Genomic DNA, 20162 nt, shown 5'->3' on the forward strand with positions numbered 1-20162 from the left:
GATGTAGTTGATGTGGCCATTTGGTCTGATAGAACTAACCCTCGATGCCTCTATGGCCAGGTACCCAGCATATATTGATATCCTGGTTTTATATGTACGTTCTAAACAGAATGGAGTAGAGCTCAATAAGTACAGGTTTTTTGTGTCTACAGAGTGACTTCAGGGCTCTTACAACGCTTAAGGAGTCCGTAAATATTACGGTTTTTCGAAGTTCTGATTTCAATATATGCTTCACTGCTGACAATAGTGCATGAGCTTTGGCCGTAAAGATACTTGCTTCCAGGTGCAGTACGCCGGATTCCGAAAAAGATGGGCCGATGGCTGCGTAAGAAACTCCTATACGTCACTTGGAAGCCTCTGTGTAAAACTCGGTGCAAGAGTACTTATACTGGAACTCTAGGAACTTCATTTTGATATGTGCCACTGGCGCATGTTTTGTAACGTCCACAAACGAAATATCACAGTCTATGTGCTGCCACTGCCATGGCGGTAACATTTTCGCTTGAGTCATAGGAGAATATTCAACTGGAACACCCATTTCTTCAGTGATGTTCCTCACACGCCAAGCCAATGGTTTCCTTGCTGAAGGTCGGCTATGGAAGAGTGTAGCAGAGGCGATATCGTTTATGGTTGAACAAGGATGTTAAGTGTTTGTTTGTACTATTAGAAAATATTTAAAACTGCTATATGACCGCTGCAGATGAACTGACCACTGATTTGACTCTACATAGAGGCTCTGGAGTGGCCTTGTCCTGAAAGCACCGGTCGCGAGACGGATATCCATATGGTGGACGAGGCCTAGGATTTTTAAAGCACTTCGTGTTGCAGAATTATAAATTATTGCCCTTAATGGAGGCGGGAGACGACAAGACTATTATACAGGTTCAGAAGGCAGTTTCGATCACTACCCCATGTAGTGCGTGACAGAAGCTTAAGGAGGTTCATTGTTTTCAGACATATTATTTTCAGATTTTGAGTATGACGGATAAACGTGAGCTTTGAGCCTAAAGTAATGCCCAGGAATTTATGTTAGCTGCTCACAAAGAGTTGGTATCTCTTGATCCTAATAGTAGGCAGTGGTGCTATCCTTCTCTTGTTTGAGAAGAGTACGGAGGTACTTTTTGGGGTTTTTATTTTGAAACCGTTCTCTTCCGCCCATTTGGTCAATTTGTTTGTCCCAAGCTGCACTTGTCGTTCGCATATAGCAATATTGCATGATTTGAAACCTGCTTGTACATCATCCACATAAACGGAATAAAACATTGCGCGTGGAACGACTGTATGCAGGCTGTTCATTTTTACAATAAACAGTGTGCTACTAAGTACGCCCCCTTGCGGAAAACCAGTTTCGTGGGTGAATGATTTAGGTAACACATTACCATCTTTTACGCGAAAATTGCGGGTATACAGATAGCTCTCAAGTGTGTTTAGCATGTTTCCACGCAGGTTCATCGGGGAAACATTGCGGAGGATCCCGAATTGCCATGTCGCGTCGTACGCTTTCTGTTGGTCTACGAATACTGAAAGTAAAAATTCCTTATGAATTAATGAATCTCTAATGTTTGTCTCAAGGTGGACAAGGTCGTAAATTGTCGATCTTCTCTCTCGGAAACCACATTGAAGGGGTCTAGTTTGTTGTTACTTTCTAGGAAGCTGATTAAGCGCCGGTTTACCGTTATTTCAAAAAACTTTGCACAGACAGCGTGTTGGCGCAATTGGCCTGTAGCTACTGCCTAAGGCCGGGTCTCTCCCTTGTTTAAGTACGGCGATGACTATAGCTTCTTTCCAAGACAAAGGAACATACCCTGCCGCCCACATGATATTGAAATGAGATAGGAGTGTTTCCAGTGTTTCAGGTTGGTATAGGTGCCTAATCATTTCATATATGATACGATCGCCACCCGGCGCCGAGTTGTTCCAAGAAGCGAGGGACGCCTTAAGTTCCGCCAAAGTAAATGGGCAATTGTAAACATCACTCAATGACTCATTGCTATTTAGGGGATGCCGCTCCTCGCGTTCTTTGATTCTGAGAAATGTTTATGTATAGTGCGATGCACTCGATATATATTGAAAGTGTTTGCGTAGAGAATTCGCCTGATTTTCCAGGCTATCAGGTTGGCTACTTGCTAATGGTAGGGTGACTCCCTACCTATTAACTTATATACCCTTTTCCATACTCTTGTTTCATCAGTGTACGAATTTATACTACAAATGTACCTATCCCAAGTTTCTCTCTTTGCACGTCGACGTGTCCTCCGGCCTTGTGACTGGACTTGTTCGAAATTAATAAGGTTTTCGGCGGATGGACAATTTCGAAGCAATCTCCCGGCTTTATTTTGATTGTGTCATCCTTTCCGACATTCGTCGTTCCACCATGACATGTGACGTTTACTTGCCAGTCCGTTAGTTTGCTTGATACATTTAGTTGCAGCGTCAGTAATAAAGTCTGTTGGATATGCCACAGCGTCGTCAACAATAAAACCAGCAATGTTATTTCTGCCTAAATACGTTATCTCTCGGAACAGTTCCCAGTTGGCTGAGTTCACGTTCCATCGCGGAAAATGTGGCGAGCACCTATCCTGTTTCCTTAGGTTTAAAATAATAGGAAAGTGGTCCCTCCCAAAGGGGCTCTTCAGAACGGTCCGCTCAAGGTACGGCATTAGTGTACTCAATACTATACTTAAGTCTATGGAGGAGTACGTGTTATGTGTCGTAGTGTAGTGCATTGGCTCTTTCTTATTAATTGTACCTGCTCCTGAGGAAAAGAGAAAGTTTTCAATGTGTCGAGCTCTGGCGTCGCATCGTGAGTCTCCCCACATCGTGTTATGAGGGCTCAAATCTCCCACTAGTATCTAAGGCTCGGGAAGCTGATTGATGAGATTATAAAAGTGTTTTTTGGAGATGATGTATCGGCGGTATATAAATGGAACACACAATTACTAGTTTATTAAAAAGAATGGCCAGAACTGGCATTGCCTCAAGGGGCGTGTTAAGGGCGACACGTCGGCAAGCGACAGATTTGACAGCTACTATTGCTACACCGCTCGAGGCGGTAGATGTGTAGATGCACTTTTGGACTGTATACATGTAGGAGTTCTTTAATGTCATCGAGATTGTGGACGAGACCTCTGACATTCCAGTGTACTATTTGTGTCTGCTTTATGGTAAATGTGTTGTGTGCTGTGTGTTTAAGAGAATATGATTAGCTTAGAATCGCATTTACTAAATCCCCTCGACGAAGTATTGAGTATTTCGCCACACGTCGAAGAAATAAAACGAAGGACACCGACCAACATAGAAGTGCTAAAAAATGAAAAAAATCTAAAAGACGTTTCGGCTTCGCTACGGAAGCCTTGTTCACAATGGGATGACGGAAGGTTCATGGGAGGTTATGTATGCTTTAGAACGTGACGTAAGCAGCGTGTGTATGACGGGGGAGGGTTCCCTCATTTCGATTAAGCGTGTGACGTGTTTTTTGTGTCTGGAGTGATTCCAGATACAGACGCGATTTTTGGTTTCGTTCTTGGCCGATAATTTTCGAGCGATCCCAGTCGATATTGTGGCCCGTTGCATCCGTGTGCTCGGCAAGGGCATTCGACACTGTACGCTTCTTTTCGACATCTTTCTGATGCTGCCTCAGTCTCTGTTTGAAGTTGCCCGATTCACCGATGTATGCGTAGTCGCAATCTGCGCAGGGTATCTTATAGACCACGCCGGGAAACGATTCTCTCGGAAGCCTGTCCTTACCGCCGACGAGCGCTTGCCTCAGCTTACATACGGGCACGTGCGCCACCTCACCGTCATAACTGCGTAGAACGCGAGACAAGGTTTCGCTTATCCCTGGAACGTAAGGTATGGCGGCACGCTTTCTTGGTCGGGGATTGGTCGGACGAGCTGGATTGGACAGACGGCGCTCCACAGCAGTCAAAAAGGATGTGGGGTAGCCGCTTGCCGAGAGATCACTTCGCACGTGATCCAAGTCAGTGGAACGGCTTTCTGCTGTGGTGCAAATGCGGTTCGTACGGTTGAGCAGTGAGGCAGCAACCGACCTTTTGTGAGCGTCTGGATGAACGGATTGAAAGTTCAGGTAGCGGCCAGTGTGTGTGTCCTTACGGTACACGCTGAACGAGAGCCGTCCATCGCCTCTGGTGACAAGTACATCTAAAAAAGGGAGTCTGCTGTCGACCTCTGTCTCAACAGTGAATTGGATGGCCTTTTCTTGACTGTTTAGGTGCGCAGTGAACGAATCCAAAGCGCTGCGCCGAATCAGACAGAAACAGTCGTCCACATAGCGCAGAAAAACTTTTGGCCTAGGGCTGAAGGACGCGAGAGCACGCCTTTCCAAACATTCCATCGTAAGATTGGCAGCTGTAACAGAGACGGATGCACCCATTGCCGTACCGTGGACTTGCCTGTAGAAGACCTTGTCGAAACAGAAGTACGTGTTTCCAGGGCAAAAACAGAGGAGCCTCTTGAGGTCGGGAACGTCAATGGGCGACCTGTCTGGCAAGGTCCTGTCAGATTCCAAAGCAGAGGTGCATGCTTACTGTGGAGGCCACAGAGGCCACAAGCTTCAAAGTAACTGTAGCAACTGTTGGATTCCCATTGCTAGTACTCATTCACAAGGTTCACTTGTTTATCTGGTAAGTTGTCTCAACGATGCGACAGCGGCCAGACATCTTCAATGGAGCAAGTGGTTTGGACAATTTGGACGTGCAATTATCATGATATTGCGGTATTTCTGTGAAAATTTCGCGAAGCTTTTTGAATGATATCGTGAATTGTTCTCTAGAGGATGGCGGCTCTCCAGCGATCACCAAATACACCTGCCGTACATCGATGCTATTCCTGTATATTCGGTAAGCACTTCCCACCACCTAACCCTAAGCATCAGCTGTGTGGAAGTGCGTCTTGCTTACGTTTGCGCCCATTCTGTTAGTTCAATATGTTGCTTCCTCTTGATGTTAAACAACAACTTCAGTATGGTAATTACTGTTTCAATAGAGCAAGAATTGATTTAAATCAACTTGGGGAATATAATGGCATTAGGAAAACATGATGAAAACTTAAATACATATGTCTATTCGATAACGTAGTTGTGCTTTCCCATTGGAATGCAATTATTAAACAAGAACATCTGCGAAATGAAATCAACTTCTGAAAAAGCAATTCATAGCTGACATAATGGAACTTCGATCACTTAAGCTTCGAGAGACTAGGCAGTTGAGGAGGAGATGAAGCACGCGCAAATGTTTTAAAAATTACAATATGTGTAATTTGACAAAAGTACGTGTTTCATTGGCAATGCTATATGAGCATGGTACCAGGATAATATGTTTATGTGGTATTTTCAAACATGATAAACTTAGGTGTGCTGGATCAGTGCAAAACAATTATCATATTGTCAACAGGCGGGCAAATACTCTGATCAAAGCTAAATATCCAATAGTAACATGTTTTTATCAGACATTGCTATGCTGCTTTGTTCAGTTCCCTAATGATAACAGTATTATTCACAATAATCATTTTTCATTGACCCTTGAACAACCGAAGGCGTGAGTAGTGATGAACAGGGAATAACTATAGTAAAACAACTATGACCATTTGCCATGAGATAAATATAGAATGAAAATTAAAAAAAACCATCATAAGCCAGTATACATGTATATTGAGCAGAAACTATCACACAATTGAGCAACAGAGTAAATTCATTTATACATGATAGGTAACACAGTGAATGACGAAGTCAAATATCAGTCTGTGGCTAAAAGTGCCCATGAGACAAGGTAGAATATGCGAAAGGGTAGACCAACAGTGAAAGGAAACGAAAGGAGGGCAGCTAGAAAGAAGATTCGAGAAGCAGTGCGAACCTAGGAAGAGGAAGAACAAAACAGGTTTTGAAAGCTATCTACACATAGAAAATGAGTGTTGTGTAGACTACTCGTTTGTGGACAGACGTATATTTTCTGAAGGTGGAAATTAAAATAACCTGTTTCTGGCTAGTTTTCTGCGGAACTCGCATCAAATCTGATTATTGTGACTCCGTTCGTGTAATAATTACGTGAGACAAGAAAAGAAAGGACGGCCCTATGACTCCGTTTCAGCAAAGTGGCGGAAGAGACGGACAATTATACGCTTGCTGCATAATATCAGTACGATATTTATTGTGTCTTCTTCCAAATCATTAGCAAGAAAAGACCATATTGAGAAAACATAAATATTATAGAAATACTGATAAAATATACTCATGAAAACCTGAATGAGATTTTCTTTACTTTCTCCGAGGCTATCGTCATATAGATGTTTTGTCTTCGCACTATGATTTCTGTGCCGGCAAAGCAATGTTGAAATAACGCTCTTGCGTTCGAAACAAGATTGATTAGTTATCCTTCTGCACTGTGTATCACACGCCTCTAGAGGAATAAACTTCCCGCTATTAGAACGCATTTTCCACCATTGAAGTGGCTAAGGTTTTGCTGCTTTCTAAGAAACAATTAAAACTGCGTATGTAATGCGGCCACTTCACAAAGTGCCCGAAAACGTCCGTAGAGTGCGATGATCGTGCTTTATCTCAGTCCAGTTATGATTTCTGCAAAAGCCCCGGAAGCACGTCTGTGAAGAAAATAAATAAAAAAAGGTAAGTGCTACTATTTCAACTTAGAATGACTTGTAAGCTTCTACAACACGCTCTGTTGGCGAATATACGAGGACGGCAATATTAAGTTCGTTGATTTACGCAAAATATATGTAGTGCGAAATGCTTTGAGACTAACGATGCGGGAAGGACAAAATAAGGAATGTCGAAGACAAACGATTTAACAATCGTACTTAAGGTGAAACTCCAACAGTCAAAAATAAAGCATTTCTGAACAGTTATGCTGTTTTTCTTTGCCCTGGTTTGGTGCCATCTTGTGAGACTTTAGTGCGCGTTAGCGGCATGGGGTCAATGACAGCCACAACAAATTATCCCTCTACACATGCTTTCACAAACGATTACGTGCATGATTTCCTTGATGGCTACAGCCCCACTCGCTACTGAGATTAGTGCTGCATAAGATTGCCCACTGTGGTTTGGAACCCCTAAAAATGTGTAGCGCTTAGAACCGTAACTATAAGAAAATATAGGCAGAGGGACCTTGATGGTGGCGGAATGCGCGAAAACTCGTGCACTATAATTTAGTTGAAGCTTTATGGGATGGTTGAAATATAGGGCGTTTTTTAGCCATACCAAAGCTTTTTAAATTGCCTTTTAAGGTATTTACTTTACGGCACAAATCGTAGCAACTGAGTTTGCAAGGCATATTGACTGGGAACAAATTCTGATGATGGCACTACTTCAGAAGTATGCTCCGTCAAAATTGCAGTAAAAATGCATTGCTGTTCCACCTATTTTTGTAAGAAAGCGCCGTTTTATGCAGTGGAGCATAAAAGAAACTGGAACGCCAATGCATTTCGTCGGACACATTGAAAATTCTTATCTCGAAAATGGTGGAGTCCTGAGAATTTCCTTTAAGTCGGTATGTCTTGCGAACTCACTGGCTACAATTGTTAGATTGAGGTATGCGCCGTGAAGTAATGAAATAGTTAATTAGCTTTATGTGTTAAATATGTAATAAAGCATTTTGATTTGTTGTAGGAGTAGTGGCCGTCTCGTCGAGTAGTTAAACGAAAGGCTATATTACATAACCGCCAAAGGAAATTTTAAAAATTTGGTGCTCCTAAAAAGTTTCACACAGAAACTCATCGGGAAATTGTTGAAGTATGCGTAAACATAGCACCACTTACACATCTCCATGCAGCCCGCTGTCATTATTTATCATTATCGATTCAATTAAACTTGATCTGACCAGTGTCCACCCTTATCAATCATTATCATTCCTTTTTAATGTTATCAAACTACATATGACCCGTATAAACCCTAATCGGTAGGTAAGAACCTTATTGCAGTCGATGAGATCCTTATCAAACTTCTATGTGCTTATCAACTTTATCGGACATGATGGAACCTTTACCACCATTAACGTTTCTTTCTTCAAGATTTCGTTTCGTTTTGTACGCTAATTTTCTTATAGCGATTCGTCCTACGCGACAGAGAGACAGATGGACGGGTTTTCCCGTTGGGCAGGCATTGATGTGCCTCCGCATTTCAAATACCCTGTACATTCTCTACAAACCCCAGCTCACCTTGCACTAAGCTGTTACTTCTAGAGACGCATGTACGTGACATGAAAATACGCAACTTACGAAGTTAAAGAATGATTTTAGGAATGCCAGAACACATGTGTAAGTTACACGCTAATGAATGCACGTACGTAAATGGAAACTTTTGTACGCTTTTCGATTCGCATTTACAGGCATACTGGACGTGCTTTATCTTTCTTGTTTACGAACATACCATTCATTATCCGTCAAAACATTTCTCGTTGAAAAATTGTTCACAATTAAAATTTATGGACATTATTTTTCATCGTCAGCGGGAGTAGCAGAAGTTATTGCTTCAATTTCATTATCTGCAGGTAAATTGTGTTCAACGTCACGATGGCTCATAATTTTCAAAAATTCATTCTCTCAAGACACCGCCACGTGGCTGCAAGTTCAAGTATGACGCTGTCTTGGGTAGGAGGGTTCCGCCAGGCTGGCGTAGTAGCCTTGGCATTGCGCTGCTAAATCTGAAGGCATGGCATCAAATGTCTGCCGCGGCGGCCGCATTTCAATGGGGCCGAAATGCAAAAACGCCACGTGTCCCGCGAATTGTGGGCACGTTAACGATCCCCTAGCGGTCAAAATCAATCCGCGCCCTCATAATAAAAATCGCTCTTTGGGCACGTAAAACACCACAAATACATTCAGTTCATGTGGCCTGCGCAATTTAAGTGGTGACTGATGCCTTTGATGTTTATATGCAGCCACAAATTGAATAAATACTTCACAAAAGTTGGTTAATCCCCGTATCATCATTCTACCGCAAATCACCCATCTCAGCAAAGCCTAACAAATTTAAGCATCTGTCCCGTACTCCTATTGAAATCAAAACAATGCCATTCGTATCTGGGCAATTTTTTAAATATCTCCCTATAACGTTATAGAGACCTATCACCATGCGCCGTCGTTGACAAGATTGTTTCATCATTTACCCAAATCCATATTCAAGAACGACCCTACACTACCCTCGCAAGTCTAAGGCACACAAACTAGAATACGCCTGGTTCATCAGGAACACACCAGGAATAAGACGACCTATAGAGCAACTTCAACAATGTGCTCATCTATTTGCGTGCTCCTTCTAGACATACTTTTAAAACAAAAGGAGTATAACGCCTTTCTTACCAACGCCGTATTGCAGCTTCTATCTGGTGCTGAAGTCTTTCTACAGGGGCGAGATCGAAGATCTTCGTTCGATACGGGTTCTGTTCGGCTACTGCAACGTCACAGTGCGGCAGCATGCAAAATTTGTTTGAATGGGGCAGAGAGGGTAGCCAATCGGCAAAGGTTAACTGCCCGGATGTTTGCTTCCTTCGTTTGTCCTCTGCTTGCAGGCAGTATACTACACAACGAAATGTTTCTCGGCTCCCAATGAATAAAATATTTATCTGAAGATGTATTTCTTTTTATTCTCAAGCTTAAACACGTTTTCAAATATTAAAACGTGTGACTAATACAATTTATAACTATAACTTTCACTTAGTTGTCCCCAGGTGGTGTCGCGCACAGCGAGGGGAAAAAAGAAGAAACTACGGGAACAGTGGCGCACTTTTCTAGAGGCAACAACAACATTCCACTGGCTCGCTGGCACTCGATGAAGGGGTCGAGTTCGCCGCACAACCAACGTACTATTCGTTTCGTGAAACGAAAGCGACGCCGGAATTAGCTTTCTGCCACGTCTTCAAACGCGTTTCGCCGCTCTACTGCTCTCGTTCCTCCTCAAGCAACGCCAATGCAACAACAGAATTTCTCCTCGCAAGCGTCATTTTGTCAAATTAAACTATGTACTGGATTCGAACGCGCCATTCTGCGGCCGAAGCCACCGTTTGGATCCCATCCAATCCACCAGACGCGCCACGCGAAACCGCTCTCGTAACGAGAGTATGGGCGCTTCAAACTTCCCAACTCTCGTCGCGTTCTGCGCCTAGCAGACGACGTGCTCGGTTGCAAGACGATTGACAGGAGCTTGTCGTCATTTTGACGTCACCAAAAACGTGGCCGTGCCTCGCGGCTGGCCACATTTGCGCAAATTGCGCGCGCCGGTAACCGAACGAACGTGATGAACAACGATCTCGGTTCGCACCCCGGTTGTCGGTACTATGTCTCTCAGATGGTGCACAACCTGTTCTGCTCCCACTGTAGCCAAATTATACAATCAGTCGCCCGTACTAAACTATTTGGAGCATCGTGATTTTTTTCAAGCTGCACTTCCCCTGACTGAAATAACTTTCTCACAGTGCTACCGCGAAAAAAGAATATATCCATCAATGCTTTTTAGAAAGGTATGATTTGTTTGTCGAACTACAATAAAGAGTGCGGAATTAACTTTTTGTTAACGCATAATTTATTTTTTGAAAATCAATTCGGGGCTTTTATATACCGAAACCACAATCTAGTGACGATGCAGTAGCAGTGAGTGGCTCCAAAATAATTTTTCATACCTGGGTGTCTCTTTTTGTTGTCTATATTAGTACATCTCAATTTTCGCATTTACCCGCATCAAGATGCCGCCGCCGAGGCCGAGATGGAATCCGTGACCTCAAGGATAGAAGCAGCACGCTATAGCCTCTAAGCTACCGCGGCTGGTGCGCATAATTTATCTAACATCTGCAAAGTTGGTATTTTGAAGGGCATGGGCAGAAGTGAATTTTCTGCACTTTTGGCTATGCTTTTACGCAAGCCGAGAAAAATTATTGCTTTTTGGAGTAACTTTTTATATGTCGATGATAATTTCTTAAAGGAGGCGTTTTTGTTACCTTTATTATCTTACAGATCGTATACGAACGGTGAGGTACGTAGCTGACAAACGTTTTCAAGACCTCACAGTTTCCACACAATACATTTAATGAGGCCGAACCCAAGAGGCAACTGAGGCTCGCCCTTTGAGCAGGCGATCAGATGAGTAGGTTGCGTCAAGTGTACGCGAATCCAAAAAAAATATTTACATATTTTGCAAGGTTATTTAAGTAGCCACTGCAGGAGTTAAGATATGTACGTCGATATCTGATATGTACGTCGAATGAAATTATCTCAACATGTCTCGCAATCCAATCCTGGAAGGTTGCAATATATCATTCGATAAATTAAAGCCTACATATATTACAACGCGATTTTATCTATGGTGATTTATTGTAGTAAACTATCGTTCATTGTGTGCCAAAATTTTGATGCGAAAAAATATTTAGATTCTTTCAGAGGAAGGTATATACGCTGCTATTTACCTTATTTTCGCCACACGCCATTCCATCCAGCAAGTGGTGATATGCACAAAAAAAATTTTCTTCGTCGGTGTATTGGGAGTCAGCTTCAGTTGTAGTCTCAGCATCGTCGCGAGCCTCGCGCTCTAAACCACCGGAACTGTCTCGATCTTCAAAGGTTAGTGTTTCATTCCAGCAACATTGAATATCACATTCCAACATATCCTCCTGTTAATGACGTGGCAAGAAAACACGCACTTAAGGGCCCATATACAGAATATATTGTTTCATCGTACTGAAAATTATCCCTCTCTCTGTGGGATCGGCTGCACCCGAATCCCTTACATTTATTGAATGACTACGCTACGAAGAATAGAAAAGACTGCGGAAATGTATTCGCTTATAAGGGCGTCTCAGCTATGATGCGCCTAGATGTAAAAATACGTGAATTCCTCGTAGCTGCATAAAATCAAGGTAATGTTTGCAGTCGCTTGGAGATTAGTTTTTGCATTATGTCTAATTATATGATTATTCCTAATTAATTAATCACCTTCTCAATTATCATATTTAGGTGAAATGTTTCAGTGACGAACTTGTAGCGCGACAAGTACAGCTCACGATACAGCTCGCTGTTTCTGAATACGCGCTACATAAGAAGCGCTTTTTCGAGCGTGAAAGAAGCCGACGAATGCACACAAAATTGCACTGTGACTAGGCGCTCGAAGCTCTAAGTATTGTGGCTTATTGGCTTCTTGGTTGCATAATCTTTTTTTTTTTATTTAAAACGTTTCTGCATCGTAGACCTTCTGAGCCCTTATATTTAACCTAGATATTTTTTTAAATTCCGTGATATTCTCACTACAATTTTTTTTCCTTGCTTAGCCAGGATTACATTTCACCTGCCCTAATCAAGAACACTAACGTGCTTATGATGACACCATTTGCACCTAAGCGCATACCTGGGTAAATGTTGTTATAATGTTACTATTGTTATTGCCAATTTCAGGGAAGTTTCTCTCTCAACAGAAAACGCCCCATGAACATATTTCCAACTGATAATCTAGAACTTTGAAGCATACAGCTGGTGTGAAATACCCCACGTGTATTTGTAATACGCAAGGAAACTGATACCTTTATGTTTTCAAGAGCAGAAAGCAATACTAGAACGGAAAAATAAAAAAAAAAAAAAACATGCTTAACCCGGCGTGCAAAAGGAACACTGAATTAAACAAAACATGGAAACAAGACTCCTTTCAAGCTTTGTTTAGCACAACTATTGTATATGAAAGAAATGTGCTCTTAGCGTACGTGAGAAAATAGGTCTGATCTCGGGTATAACATGAAACTTACCGTGGAAGCCTCTACATCTTCCGCATCAGGGTGCATCAGCTTACAAAAGGCCTCGTGAGTGAGGTTCTCTCCTGGATAGAAGTTGTTCGTGAAATTTGCTGTTGTGATGGCGTGTATGCATGACGGTGGTAGTCGGCTGCACAAGAGAAGAGTCAGGGCACTAAGCACAAATAAAGTTGTGGCTTTCGGAACTATTTGATTTGAAGAGAGGTGCTATGTTTACCACACGTAATGTTCCGCACACCGATGGGTAAACAGAGAAAAGATCGTTTATGTACATCTCTTCTATGCGTGATCTCTTTCATTTCTTCCCATCGCGTGATCACCAATCTGTAGTAACAGAAGCTAGCTTGCTCAAAGAAAATACTGAGGCAAAAGGTTTACTCACCGCTTGAAATTCCCATATACTCATGATAAAACATAAGTGTGTACCACTATAACCGTGGTTGGCGGTTTGTCAAAAATTACACGCATTTGCGGCATTTACAATATTTACAAACTTATTCGGCAAGCATTGCACACCTATCAGTTATAAGCCACAAAGGGTGTCATACAGTTGCACTTGAGGGATACGGAACTTGATATATTAACCTAATGAACAGTCTCAAATATCTACGAGGAGGTAGTTTTCTAAGGGGTAATTCCTTATAATTATCATATATCAGCAAAGTACTTCCAAATATGTAGCAAGGGCTCATCCAATATAATAGAACCATGTACCTTCTTTGTAGTGCCTGTGCTACGTATGAGTTAACCAGCGCACGCTGCAGTTTATCTTGCTCTGAAATCCTTTTTCCAACACCAACAACTCCTCACAGTGGACAACACCAGCTTCTCGTTAATTATGGTGCTTAGAACGTTGCCCTCGTTTGCTGAATCATTCCCTCTTGTGGCCTCAAGGAATGCATTTAAAGACACCGCCAATCTCAGAGTCTATATAGCGGCGGGGTACATGATACCGCAAAAAACTACCAAGCATCATGCCACGCGACTGCACAGTTTACAGCGCATGAAGGCGCAATGCAGCACAAACAGCTCTTGGCTTGACATTGTTGCAGTGACGTCAGTCCCAATGTTACAGCGGGTGCGTCAATGTTGTAATTTTCTTCACGTACGTGTAGGAAGAAATTTTGTTAAGTGACGAGGCGATCCGACAAAAATGCGGCAACGACGACTTGATGATCATGGTGACGGTCGTCGTCTACACGGAATACAACGGTTCAACAAACATAGGAATGGGCAAAAGACAAGTCACCTTCTAGTTCTCTAAGTCATTCGACTTGCAGTTTGCGGCTACCAGCGATGAAACAAGCACATTTTCGTATCGAAATACACGCGGTCACTTGCACCTTAGTGAAATAGACAAACTTCACACGATACACTTGCTCAATATACATAAGTTTGGAAAAATGCAAATCGTGCAGTTTTAGAAATCATAATAAACTATACGTTTTATTCAGAAATACTGGATAGAGTAACGCGTGTACATGACATGAAGATGTGGCCGATATTACAAGTCAGTAGACAACCATTCCTCAATACACTGCCAGTTCGACGCCTCGTATAGATCAATTTAGTTATGTTATTCCGCAAGTTCTTTACAACCATAAAACTACCCAGTAATATATATATGCCTTCAACGACAATGTGGCCTTGAGAAGCCCGAAGCTGAGCAAAAGCGTTTTGGTACCTAGGGCCATCATCGAGCAACAAGCCTTTCGTGTGTCCAGTAGCACTCTTTCTTCGTCCACGACTTCGAGCGCATAAATCATTTTCGCAATATGTAGGGCTACTTATTGCGGCAAGCTGTTTTTTTTTTTTTTGCCTCCACACGTATTTCTTAAAATTAATTTTATTGAGTTCCCGTCTCCCAAAGGGTTGGCGCTAAGCAGTCAGCTATTTTCCGCACACCTTGTTTCCTTGAAACTCGGACAAGCACGCTCTGCTGATAAACGAGAGAAGAACCTACCGACATTCGCTAGAGGCAGTTACGATTGCAACAACGATCATCATCATCATCATAGGCCTATTTTATGTCCACCAAAGGAAGAAGGCTTCTCCCAGCGATCCCAGCCCCAAGCGATTCCAGCAAGCGCCGGCGAGATTCTTCATTTCATCACACCACATATCCTTCTGCCGTACTCGACTGCGCTTCCCTTCTTTTGGCACCCATTCTGTGACCCCAATGGTCCATCGGTTATCTAGCCTACGCATTACATGACTTGCCCAGCTCCATTTCTTTCGCTTAATGTCAAGTAAAATATCGGCTATCCATGTTTGCTCTCTGATCCACACCGCTCTCTTCCTGTCTCCTAATGTTATGCCTAATATTCCTCTTTCCATCGCTCTTTGTGCGGTCCTTAACGTTTTTCCGAGCATCTTTTTCAACCTCGAAGTTTCTGCCCCATATGTTAGACCGGTAGAATGCGTTGATTGAACACTTTTCTTTTTAATGATAAGGGTAAGCTTCCAGTCACGGACTGATGATGCCTGCCGAATGTGCTCGAACACGTATTTATTCTTCTGTACGTTTTCTTCTAATGATCAGGGTACCGTGTGAGTAATTGACCTAGGTAAACGTACTCCTTCATAGACTCTAGAAGCTGACTGGAGATCCTGAACTCTTGTTCCCTTGTCCATTATTGAGCATTATCTTTGACTTCTGCATATTATTCTTCAACTCTACTCTTATAGTCTCTCTGTTGATGTCCTCAATCACTTGTTGTAACTAGTGCCCAGTGTTTCTGAACACGACAATGTCATTTCCAAACCGAAGGTTGCTGAGATATTCGTCATTGAGCCATGCTCCTAAGCTTTCCTGGTTTAATAGCTTGAATACTTCTTCCAAGCACGCAGTGAATAACATAGGAGAGATTGTCTCCGTGTCTGATACCTTTCTTTATGAGTATCTTGACAATTTTCTCGTGGAGAATTAGGGCGCCTGGGGAGTCTGTAGATACTTTCCAAGATATTTACGAAAGTGTCCTGTACTCCTTGCTTACGTAATTCCTCTATGACTGCTTGTATGTCGACTGAATCAAATGCCTTTTCTTTATCTGTGAAAGCCATATAGAGAGGCTGCAGTCACTCTTTAGTTAAGACCGTGATGTTTCTTTTCTGTTTGGCAAAATCTAATCCAACCTTTTAATATTTCATATTATAAATTGCTATTTTACTGCTCATAATTATGCTCTCAAATTGTTTTCACCTTTGATTTTAACCAACTTATGCTGCTTTATTTCCGCTCTTTCAACCCTTTCAGTGTCACTGACGAACAGATGCGTTTCCGCGCTTCTGTCCGGCCATGTCACTGGTGTAACCATGTGTTCACCACTCTCTACAGTCGGATGCGCGCAATCTGGTAGTCAGGCCATCTGTTGTAAATTTCTAGAAGGGTATTTTTACATCTGTCTGTGTTTGATTGGTCAGCGGTTTTTTTCACGCGCGGTTGAACGGGCCCCTTTATGGGACATCTTGATGCAAGGAGTGGCTTCCGGACTTTGTGCACTGCTGCGGCGACAATTCTCCGTGAAAATATTCGCGCCGTGGCGCAGAGCAAGAAGTTTTGCGTGTTTCTGCCATCTGTCATATGTCTATAAAATATTTTGTTACCTAGCTACGGTGGTGCAATAACGGAAGCGGCTGTGTCATAACAAAACTACGTGGAAATTAAAACACGAGTATAGCAATTTGGTAGCGATACTAAGACTAGATCTACTTTTACCTGTGCGATTTTTTTCTTCTGCATAACCGAAAATAAACCGTTGTGTTGATCTGATAATATCTGAAGGAAAAAAATGGCGCTGGGGCAGCGTCACTTCCAGACAAACCCGATACTACAAGGTTTAGAAACACTCCTATTTTTCACATTGGCCCTACAAGCCGAATGGTTTGCTGATCGCCAAGATTTAGTGTGTGCAAGTCCGAAAGATGCCACTACTACTACCACTAACTTGGTTAACCCAATACCAGAAACAGTGCGTGTATGCGCATCCTAAATTTCGTCTGTGTGGCGTCCGTCTACCACTTGGTGTAAGGGCAGAATAAGTTCGACAGACAACGAACTTCACAAGTTATGGTTAATATGGTGTCACATCTGCGACAGGCCAGCCGGCACCAGCCTCAGCTCGGACATCTGAACACTCAAGAGGGCCGACGAAATTGCATGCAATGCTCACATTTGCGTTATGAACGGGTGGGAAATCACAGTTACTGGAACCCGAGAGTCATGGTGGCAACCCTGATACGCGTTTTGAGTATCCTAAGTTTAATAGGATGCACATGGGAATTCATAAACCTGTACTTCAATGTACTGTGACGCGCTCATTGCCTGCTGGTTATGAATTTGTAGCCAAAACATAGCCCGAGTTAAAAAAAATATCCGGATAACGAGAATGTGCTAGTGCGATACCGTAATGATGAGACGCACAAGCCAGAATCTGACACCTTTGGGCATCTCATTCACTTTGCTCATGTGCGATAATTGCTGTATGGTCGACGACATTACCTAGCGGTGTGAATACTTCGAGCACACCAAAACATGGGGCATCAAAGGATCATTCGCCGACTCCCCTACGTAAATAGCCCTAGATATCTTCCTCGTCACTTCAGCCGCACTGACGATGATTGTACGACGCCAGAGCTAAGCAGTGGCTCTAACTGGCCGTTTTACCAAGCCAGACGGATGCCAAGAGTGGCAATGCATTTTAATGCGATTAGCATTCTTAGGGTACTTCAACCAGTTTCCGGTGGCTATCTATCTATCTATCTATCTATCTATCTATCTATCTATCTATCTATCTATCTATCTATCTATCTATCTATCTATCTATCTATCTATCTATCTATCTATCTATCTATCTATCTATCCATCTATCCATCTATCTATCTATCCATCTATCTATCTATCTATCTATCTATCTATCTATCTATCTATCTATCTATCTATCTATCTATCTATGTAGGTAGGTAGGTAGGTAGGTAGCGCATACTCTAATGAGTAGCGTATCGGGCTCGTGGGCTGAAGCAACAGGGTTTCCAACTAACCGTCACACAGCCTGAATGAACCCTTCTGATGCCAACATGGAGCATTCGGTATGCGCCACTTTATCTGTGCCGCTTTTCAAAGAAGAAGACGCCGACTTGGGTCACTTGGTACGTGGCCCAAGGTATATGCCGCTCTTGAGTGAACTTCTTTGCTGCGAACTTGGGAAATTCGTATGTGTCACTGCGTCTGTTCCACTATTCAATGAAAAAAAGAACCTTCAATTCAAATTTCTCCGCTGTTCGACTTAATTAAAGCCGCGCTTTGTGTGAACTTTGTGGAGGCACCGCGAGATGGCACAGTGTGTGAAGCTGAAACCGCGAGGAACCTGGCTCTAACGTTTTGGCATTGGTACTGAGGTGCGGCTGCATCGCTTCAATGCTAATCAGATTACCGTCGACATTCATTGTATGAAGAGTTCTGACGGAATTTTAGCAAACGCGGATGTGCCATATGGAGTAGATCGCGCAAGAACAAAAGTTTTCACATTAACAAACTCCGGCTCATATCATTATTGAGTATTCGTATTATAATGATGCTCGACATATTAAGACAGCTGGACAATAGCAATGAGCACTTATGAATGAAGAGCTCTGTGTATTCGGCTCCTTTTGCCCGAAGATGCCTCACTGACCACCGTGAGCGACTGATATTTTGATGTTATGGAAGTCTAAAAGGATACTCTGAAAAATTTGCTTGAAATGATTGTTGTCAGGAAACACAACACATAATGCCATTATTCATTAAACTTAAATTGCCTTGCCAGTTTGTTGTGCAATGATTTTATTTTAAAGTAAACACGCATACATTATCGCATTTACATTATGATGTTAACTTTGACTGCAAAAATTTGTTTTCTTACGTGATTAAACGACGTATCTGCACTTTACTGCAATTTGAAAGCCTCGACTTGTTTTGCATGCCTCTGTCAATGCTGCTCATTAGGTTTCCGTATTCCGGAGGACAGTCCTCGGCACCTGTACATCCATCATGATCACTGCCTAGTCTGTAAAATATTTTTTAATTGGTTAGGCAATATAAGGAACGCAATCACAAGGGGTACGTACGACTTGTTCATGCTGCAGAGTGTGTACGAGCACTAGGGTATGCGTGAGGTAATAAAATGCGCGTGCTACATTTACTCATGCATTAGAATGCATTGATGCGTAACCCCTATTACAGCTAGCGTAGTTTCTACAGTATAATTTCGAGATCGTGCTTGCTCATTATTAGTATGATCACGGAGTACACAAAGAATCACTCAGAGAAGTGTGTGTATGTCGCCTTGAGCCGGTCACAAGCGTTCAGGTGCTCCTCATTACAAGCAAGAGTAGAGACATCACATTCTATCATGGAAAGCAGAACCGATAGCACCCAGACGGGCGAGTTCAGGACCATCAACGATCATTGGCTCGACACGTTCACTGCGCAGTGCAATCGCATGGCAGATTGGTCAGCATGCCTAGTCGCATGCCTCAACGTTCGTTCTCTACCCAAAAACATGGAGGACATGGCGCCGATGCCAACGTCAACAGTGGCCGCATACCACGGAGAAATGGATGGGGTTGGATGACAAGAGACAGCTCATGGGATGCTCGTTCGTGTGCGTCGCGCAGCAACCCAACGTTGCCGCCAGCGTCGCCACATACGCCAAGACAGCACTTTAACTACGACCCATACAGCCCTGAGAGCGCTTCGATGCGGACAGAGACGTGCGCCGCGGAGTTCGTCGAAACAGAACTCGTGCTTGTGTGCGCATACGTGGCGCTAAACTTGTATCAAACAGACGCGACATAGTTCGTGTACAGGAATACGCTTCGTCTCTACGCTGCGGCAGGTGTATGCTCGTTGCAGGAGACTTCAATTACAGCACACGTTCAATGCCAAGGTTCGTTGGCGCGATGCTAGCCGATCTCAACTTAAGACTCGCCTCCCCAATAGAAACACTCACCACTTCGCGAAGCATCAAAATTGACTTGGCGTTCGAAAACATGCCACGCAAAGTGCACAAAGTAAGGTATGCATCGGCATACTACTCCGTTCACAAGGCCATGCTTTTGTCGATCTACTTGTACCCGGAGGTGCCGTCGCCGGAGCTCATCGTGTCGACGACAAATGAGATGCAAGGCGCTTCAGGTACGCGTTGCACAACGGCTATGACATCCCCCCAGAGTATGAGGTGGAATTCGCCTACGAATATAATGAATAAATGCAGTGTCAACAACACGCTGCCGCTCGGAAAAGTCATAGCGCGGAAAAGTGTAACTCAGAGACACACTCAGCGACAAGTCATCATCTCGCATTTACACATCATAAATATTGCTTGTCTGTCCAGACCGTTCTTTTTATTTCTTGACGTTCAATTTCAC

At 43.0% G+C, this 20162-nt stretch overlaps 1 protein-coding gene across 3 annotated transcripts in view; it reads right to left on the bottom strand.

Annotated features, from left to right (window-relative positions):
- Positions 1-6140: 6140 nt before the first annotated feature.
- Positions 6141-20162, bottom strand: part of LOC126543430 (A disintegrin and metalloproteinase with thrombospondin motifs like) — a 51213-nt gene continuing 37191 nt past the window's right edge. For 2 of the 3 annotated variants that reach the window (XM_072285134.1, XM_072285133.1), the window contains 4 exons: positions 18656-18799; positions 12750-12885; positions 11424-11627; positions 6141-6612 (listed from right to left, as the gene is read on the bottom strand). In XM_072285134.1, the coding sequence (XP_072141235.1) occupies positions 6523-6612; positions 11424-11627; positions 12750-12885; positions 18656-18799 (574 nt within the window). In that variant the 3' untranslated portion in view covers positions 6141-6522. The remainder of the gene's footprint in view (positions 6613-11423; positions 11628-12749; positions 12886-18655; positions 18800-20162) is intronic. The other variant, XM_072285135.1, reaches the window with a different exon arrangement.

The sequence above is a fragment of the Dermacentor andersoni genome, chromosome 10 (assembly GCF_023375885.2).
Source record: "Dermacentor andersoni chromosome 10, qqDerAnde1_hic_scaffold, whole genome shotgun sequence".
Lineage (NCBI taxonomy): Eukaryota > Metazoa > Arthropoda > Arachnida > Ixodida > Ixodidae > Dermacentor > Dermacentor andersoni.